Here is an 8676-nt window from a genome sequence, read left to right as displayed (position 1 = left end):
CACAATTTATTACTCCCTCAGTCCCGGCTTTTGATATCCAGTTGAGAACGGCACGGGTTTTAATAAAGTTATTGATGTGTTGTGAGTGGAATAAGGATCCCACATTTTATGTGAGAGTTAAAATAATTAAAGTGGAATAAGGGCCCACCTACTTTTACTAAAAATAGAAATGAATACCAAAATGTGGGACGACCAAAAAAGGAAAGTTGGATACTAAAGTTGGGACGGAGGGAGTATAATGGAACTCAAATTTCACTCATTCACCATACATTTTAAATACTACCCTAACAATAATACTTTTAATATGTGACTCAAACTAATTCGGTCTTTCACCACACATTTTTAAACATGATTTCATAATAATACTTTTAATGTGAAATTCGAACTCCATTCACAATATATTCTATCTAATTTTTTTAAAATTTATATCCAACATATTCTATATCTAATTTTTTAAAAATTTATATCCAAAAAAATTGGGAATATTAATCGTGGAGGGAGGCAATATTAACTCGAATAAGAGCATCCGCAATGGGGTTCCTTGATAGCCTACTTGATAGTGGTTGTGTTATTGAGTAGGTAGTGCTGCATTGGGGTTCCTTGATAGCCTACTTGATTTTTTTAGTTTTTAAAGATGAGAGAGAAATTTTTAAAGAGGAGAAGAGAATTAAAAAAAAAAAAAATTATCGAGCATACTCGATAACTCGAGTAGCACTCACTTGCAACGCCTACTCGAGTGGCTACTCGAGTTCGAGTAAGGCATCGAGGATGTCCGTTGCCAATGCTCTAAGTTATTTTACGTGACACCATTAAACAATAGACATGATGGAGTACTGGTGGTATTAAACTAATGATTAAGTACCTTTCAAAATATCCAGATATCTATCAAGAAAGAAAGGATCAATTAATAAAAGTCAACGAGATCAAGTACAAAAAGAAACATTCTACCACTACGTACACAGGAACTACGACTATTGATTAATGGGTTATTACAGTTTAAATATATAAACTTTTCTCTAATTTCAAATTTTAATATAAATTTTTATTTTTTATTAAAATATACTCCCTCCGTCCACCAATTAAAGGCCTATATGAAAAAACACGGGTTTTAAGAAAAAAGTGTATTTTTATTAGTTGAGTAGAGAAATGGTCTCACTTTTTAAGAAAAAGTGTATTTTTATTAGTTGAGTGGAGAAAGGGTCCCACTTTTTTGTAAAGAATCTTTGACTTTTTTGATTAAATAATGAATAAAGACTTACCAAAAATAGGTAGGCCTTGTTTTTGTGGACGGACCAAAAAGGCAAGTAGGCCTTGAATTGGTGGACGGATGGAGTATAAATTTTAATACTTACTCAATTTTGTCCTTCATTTACATTTTTTCTAAATTAAATCTGAAGTGGCATATTTGAAAGATTATTAGGACTCATCGACGACACTTTAATACGATATCATACTGAAGTATCGATCCTCCATGAGTCCTAATCATCTTTCAGATATGCCATCTCAAATTCAATTTAGAGCAAATGAGAGTCGATGTTAATCGAACAAGTATTAAAGTTAATGTATTTTAATAAAAAAAAATGAAAGTTCATGTTAAAATTTAAAATTGGATTAAATTGGTGTATTTAAATCGTAATAATCCTTGATTAATTAGACGAACGTGCGGGAGGCAAGTGTGATTGGCGCTACGAGCATATGGTTAAGGTCGTCGTGTAAATATTTATACTCCCTGCGTCACATAAAACAGTCCAAGCAATATAAATTTTAGTAAAAATAATTAGTGTTAATTGTCTATAATATACAAACTATACCAAAATTTTAGTTTTTAACTAAATCTATATTTTTGATCAAAAAATACATAAATTTTTAATTTTTTAAAATTTGACTTGACTCTAAAATTTTGTTGGCCAATAGCTTGATTGTCTGAATTTTGATGGACGACAGTCTGAAGGTACCGTTGGAAAGTTTTTGACATTATCTTTTTAATGATACTTATATTATTGAATTTTGATCACTATAAATGATCGAAAAAAAGAAAAATGTAAAATTTCGTGACATCAATTTTTATGCTATTTTTCATTATTTTTAGTGATTCCAATAATATATGTACCATTACAAAAATAACATATGATAAAATCACATCTATGATAAATCTCAAAATTACCGTTACAATCACAAGATGACAAAAAAGAAAAGATCATGTCTACGCGCCTAATTTTGTAGACGTGTGAGTTGTGACTCCACTTCTTATTATTTTAATAACATTAAAAAAATATTGAAGTTAGATGGTATTTTCAAATGTGAATTCCGCCGCACACTTCGGATGAATTAATGCTCTAAAGTCAATTATAATTTTTTAAGTTTCAAATAATAACCCTCCTAAATTTTCTCAAAAAAATAATAAACCTCCTAAAAAAAAGTTTGAAATAATAATATTTAAAAGTTAAATATAATATTTCAAATTCCAGATAAAATGATACTCCCTCCTCCCATAACAGGAGTCATACTATCCTTTTTGAATCGTCTCATAACAAAGTGTCTTCTTTCTAAAATAAGAAATTGAGCTCCACCACTTTTTACCTTTTTATCTTTTAATCTTCTTCAATTTAATTCTATTCCTCTCACAAAATAAAAGTGGATTCCACCGTCTCAAAACAAACTATGACACTTGTTATGGGGCCAAGGGAGTACTTAAAAGTTAGACATTTATAAGTTAGATATTATCTTTCGAGACCTAGACGATGATCTGACTTTACAAGATTTAGATGAGATGATGCTTAAATGGCAGATATGGTATTAAATTAATTATTATCTGTCAACGTGAAAAAGTTGTACAAAATTAATACACATTCATTGTCTATTGGCACATCAATCCCTCCATCATATCCTCAATCAAATTACATATCTTTAATTTTTCTTCTTATTTTTTTTTTCCCTAAAAAATCTTCAATCTCACATCGTTCTCTTATAAAACTTTATCAAATGGAAATTTATATAAAATGATACTTTCCATTATCTCAATAAAATGATTTTCGTCGACTCGAGAAATTAATTATAGTCAGAGACGGATCTAAAGGCCAGGCCACCCCGGCCGTCGCCCGGTTAATTTTTTTTTTGTTACCTATAAATGTATGATTTTAATTTTTTTTATCTATATATGTTAATCTCGCCCGGTCATAATTGTGTCATTTCAAATAATTATTCAAGATTCAACTCGTTTTCTTTACTAAAACTTTATTAGAATCATCCGGTGAAATCTTACCCGGTCATTATTAAATTTCTAGGTCCGTCCCTGATTATAGTACGATTAGTTTCCTTATAGTGAGGTGATCAGATGAGTATTTTCAAACTAATTACCAAGCCCAATATAGAAAACGATTGCGTGTGGTGGAAAGATGTAACATGTAAGGTAGAATAAATATTATAAATACGGAAACATGTTTAAATAGACAGAAAAAAAAAAAAAAGTTTTCGACGAATATTACACGACTAGTTGATCAGATATGGTATTTTTAAATTAATTATCAAGTCCAATAAAGAAAATGAAAGCCATGTAAGCTAGCTAGAATCAACATTATAAATACAGAAGAAAGAAGTTTGCCCTAGCTAGCTACCTCAACAATACATATCAGAAAAAGAAATAGACAGAAAAAAAAAATGTTTTCGAAGGTTTTCGTCATGTGCTTCTTTGGTATTATTATGGTGGGAGGCATGGCTCCGGTAGTCCATGCTTTAGTTCACAAGTTTGAAGTAGGTTCGCCATTTGATTTTTTTTTTATATATATATTTTTTAGTTTTAGAAATGTTAATTAATGGGAAGGCTAAGTTTGCAGGTGAGAAGAACTTCACACAGCAGGCTATGCACCAACAAAACCATGCTAACGGTAAACGGCCAATTCCCGGGGCCAACTATATATGCTAGAAGGGGAGAAGTGGTGGTAGTCGATGTTATTAATCGCTCCCATCAAAATATTACTATCCACTGGTACATAAAAGCATTCGAAACCGACATATCCTCCAAAATTATGCATACGTCTCACATATAATTCTTACAATTTCTGTCGTTTTAATTTACACTATTTACTCATAATCTACTTAGTAATACATTCAATGTGGGACCCTTTCTCCACTATCATATTACTACAAATAGTTTTTTATTAAAACTCGTGCCGGAGTCAAACATGCATAATTTTGGGGGACGGATGGAGTATAATTTTTAGGGTGTGCGTTTATTATGTTTGTAAAATTTTCATTGAAAAATGAGAAAATATTAGTATATTTTTCTTATCTTTTTATCATATGTTTATTAGAGATGAAAAAAAAATGAGAAAACGTTAGGAAAATATTTTCATAAAAAATAATGGATAGATGGTAAAAATATACTTTATTTTCTCATTTTCCATCAAAATAAACGAACCCTTCGTATATCATAACGTAGCATGGTGATGATTCCAGGCATGGAGTAAAAATGCGAAGATATCCATGGACAGATGGAGTCAACTACGTGACACAGTGTCCTATTAGTCCCGGCAAGAGGTTTAGACAACAGATTGTGCTGTCTAACGAAGAAGGCACTTTGTTTTGGCACGCTCACAGCGATTGGTCTCGAGCTACTGTGTATGGCGCCATAGTCATTCTACCTCCCAAAACACACACTTATCCTTTCCCTAAGCCTCATGCTCAAGTTCCAATCTTGCTAGGTATGTATATATATATATATATATATATATATATATGTGATCAAATGAATTGTGTTGGAATTTTAGGGTTTGTATGAATTCGGAATAACTAATGGCGTTGCAGGAGAGTGGTGGAACGATGATGTGGAACAAGTTTACAAGAATTTTCTAGCCGAAGGACGCGATCCCAAAGTTTCTGATGCTTTCGTCATGAATGGCCAACCTGGCGACCTATATCCATGCTCAAAACAAGGTGACTTAATTTTAAAATCCAAACAAATATGAGTACATATTAGTCAATAAAACATTTTTATTTGATTAATTAGCAGAGAAAGCGTGCATCCTAGGCAATTCAACTAATTAATACTCCTACATATAATTTACTATAATTGAATAATATATATATACTATCATATTATATATTTTGAGAAGTCAATGAAAATGTTAATTATATTTAATATATATACACGTATCACTTTTATTATAAAAGTATAGTAATGTTAGAAAATGAAAAGAAAGATATATGTGTAATCTTTGCACTCAATTAAATGTTTAATTAGCGAGATGAGATTCAGTGTCCCACAATCTTATGTGTGCCACTGTGTCCCATGCTTATATCTATTATTTTAAAAATATTTTTTATAAAAATAAAATTTATTATAATACTATGAATTATATTTAATTTTTATTTCAAAAAAGTATTTTTTTAAAAAGCATATACCATGACTTTGAATTTATCAACCTATTATTAGCTAATAAAAGTAAAATTAAATGATAAAAAATAGTTATATACCCTAGATTGATGGAATAAACTCTAGTTAATAATCACAAAATTAAACTAAAGCATAAAAAGTTGAAATTGTAGAAAATATATATAAGAAATTAAACAAAATTGAAAGTGGGACACAAAGTGAGACATAAAGTATGGTACACTGAATCTTATTCCGTTTAATTCTCACTTCTCAAGTGATCAAAAATCTTAAAAGAAAGTATTAAAAGCTAAAATTCAAGTGACTTTATTAATTAATTAGTTTAATATTTTTATTTTTAATATTTTCAAAGTACCATCGATCTATATAAATAGTAAGTAATTTTGAAGCGTACGTTTAAACTTATTTAGAATTAGAGTTAGTCTCCGAATGAAATGTTTAGGTGAGACGGATTTGACTCGACCCAATAGGACGGCGCGGGCGCGGTGGCTGGGGAGGGTGCGAGGGCAGGGGAGGGCGAAGGGCGCGTTAGCTGGGGATGGTGCGGTGTAGTTATTTTGTTCAAGTAATTATTATTGTTAGAAAAAATAATGATTGCTATAAAGAAAGGTAATGTTTCAAAAACAATACTTTTCTCGACGCCGATTATTTTGAATTATCCGCCACAGACTCGACCCGTCTGATGTATAGACTTGGTCTGACAGGATTAATTGGATTGAGATTCGGTCTGACAGGATTGGATTGAGATTCTTGTATAATGATATCACATTATTGTCTTTAAATTAGATTTAAAAATAGAGACCTAATCAGCAAACTAAATTTTGTAAAATGAGAGTTTTTAATTCTATGTAGATACATTCAAGTTGAGTGTGGAGGCGGGCAAGACTTACCTGATCAGAATGGTTAATGCAATGATGGACTACATCATGTACTTCAAGATCCACAACCACAACATCACCGTCGTCGGCATGGACGGCACCTACACGAAGCCGCTGAACACCGATCACGTCGCCATTGCCCCCGGCCAGACCATGGATTTCCTTCTCGAAGCCAACCAGCCGCCCAGCCGTTATTACATGGCCGGCGTAGTACACGCCTCCGGAGCGGATTACGTCCCCACCACCGGAATCCTCAACTACCTCGGTAACTACACCCCGCCGTCGTCGTCGCCCGTCCTTCCATCTTTCCCTGACTTCAGTGGCAGCTGGGCGTCGACCCATTTCAGCAGGAGGCTCCGAAGCCTGGCCAACGACAACTACCGCATCCAAGTTCCCAAGAACATCACACGCAGCCTCTTCTTCGTTCTCTCGATCAATCTGTGGCCATGCCTCACGAATTCGTGCGTGCAGAGCGAGAGGCTGCTGGCGAGCATTAACAACGTGTCGATGCTGATGCCGCAAACCGGCAACATTCTTGAGGCTTATTACAAAGGGGTCAGAGGAGTTTTCACGCCCGATTTCCCGGCGCAGCCGGAGAGAATATTCGACTTCACGCAAGGTGATTTTCCGCAGAGTGAGTCGCACCCCCGATTCGGAACGGCTGTGTATGTGTTGGAGTATAACGCGGAAGTTGAGATCGTGCTTCAAGGCACCAACCTTGGCGAGGGAATTGACCATCCGATACATTTACATGGACACACCGTCTACGTCGTCGGAACCGGATTCGGGAACTTCGACCCAACCAGGGATCCGGAAAACTATAATCTCGTTGACCCGCCGTTGATGGACACCTTTGCCGTTCCAAGAAATGGATGGGCCGTTATCAGATTCAAGGCTAACAATCCCGGTTTGGTTTTGTCAATTTTCTCTTTCGATCTTCTTTATGATATAAGCATAATTAAGTTCCATAGATTGATAACTAAGTAATGTTGCAATATCGCAGGAGTGTGGTACATGCACTGCCATTTCGAGCGGCATCTGAGCTGGGGAATGAAGATGGTGTTCATCGTTAAGGACGGGGTAGGCCCCAATGAGAAGATGCTGCCGCCGCCGCCAGATATGCCGCCCTGTGATGCGCCACCTGAAGCATTAGTATTTAGGATTTGAATTATGTTGTTAATTATACTATTTATTAATGAGTTAATATATAAAACTATCCACTTTCATATTGTAAAAATAAAAATTGTCCACTAAGATAAAAATAATAAAAACTGTCTACTTTTTGATTGAAAAGACAAAAATACCCCTTACTTTAAAATATTAAAAAATGGCCACTCATTTCTCTCTCTCTCCTCTCTCTCTCACTTTACCTTCACGTCTCTCTCTCTCCCTCTCTCTCTCACTACCGCCGCCGCCGCCACCTCTCTTTTCCTCCGCCACCTCCTGCTTCACCACCGTCGCCACACTCTCCGATGCCGACCTTCGCGCCACCGCCTAACGAGATCTACACCGCCATAGGATCCTTCTCCGCCGCTCCCGCTGCCCTGCACAGATTCGTCGTCAGGTCTGGTCACGTTCGCCGCCTTGGCGCAACCGTCGTTGCCGATCTCGACCGTGTACTCCACGACCTCGCCGTCGCCGAGGTAGCGGAATCCGTCAGATTTGATGGCGGATTGGTGGACGAACAGATCCTCGCTGTCGTTGTCGTTTTTTTCCAAGTGCTTTCGATGAATTAGTGTGAATTTCGATTTCGATGAATCATGTACTCATTTTCCTCTTTGCGGTTTGAGCTAATCTTCAGCGATGGGTTAAATGTGCGGCAGATTTGGGGGATTTAGGGATATTCGCGATGGTATTCGATGAAATACCTAAGAGGTTCTCTCTCTCCATATGATGAAATTAATATAAGATCTATGAATATTTTTGTGAAATTTGAATATTTTGGTTAATGTTCTTGAATTCACGATCGGATTTATGAATTTACAATTTGATGTTCTTAAATTCACAACTTAATATTTCTTGAATTCACAATTGAATGTTTTTGAATTCACGATCACATCTATGAATTCACAACTTAATATTCTTAAATTCACAACCAAATCTATGAATTTACAACTAAAACTCGAATTCACAACCAAAATAAATTCTAATTTTAGTTGTAAATTCAAACTTTAAAAACTCAAATTCACAACTACTTGAATTCACAACCAAAATAAATTCTAGTTGTGAATTAAATTCAGGTTGTGAATTCGACTGATTGTAAATTCACAACCAACATAAATCTGGTTGTGAATTAAATTTTGGTTGTGAATTCACAACCAAAAAATTCTAGTTGTGAATTAAATTTTGGTTGTGAATTCCACTGGTTGTGAATTAAATTTTGGCTGTGAATTCAACTAGTTGTGAATT

At 34.7% G+C, this 8676-nt stretch overlaps 1 protein-coding gene across 1 annotated transcript; it reads left to right on the top strand.

Annotated features, from left to right (window-relative positions):
- Positions 1 to 3611: 3611 nt before the first annotated feature.
- LOC130989726 (laccase-14-like) lies at positions 3612 to 7463 on the top strand. The gene is made up of 6 exons (XM_057913800.1): positions 3612 to 3750; positions 3834 to 3985; positions 4456 to 4700; positions 4804 to 4932; positions 6242 to 7174; positions 7271 to 7463. Exons 1-6 carry the CDS (start codon positions 3658 to 3660, stop codon positions 7432 to 7434), a joined length of 1716 nt encoding a protein of 571 aa, XP_057769783.1. The 5' UTR covers positions 3612 to 3657; the 3' UTR covers positions 7435 to 7463.
- Positions 7464 to 8676: the final 1213 nt, after the last annotated feature.

Source organism: Salvia miltiorrhiza, chromosome 6 (genome assembly GCF_028751815.1).
Source record: "Salvia miltiorrhiza cultivar Shanhuang (shh) chromosome 6, IMPLAD_Smil_shh, whole genome shotgun sequence".
Taxonomy (NCBI): Eukaryota; Viridiplantae; Streptophyta; class Magnoliopsida; order Lamiales; family Lamiaceae; genus Salvia; species Salvia miltiorrhiza.
Note: the sequence above shows the minus strand (reverse complement) of the source record. Positions and strands in the feature narration are given on the sequence as shown.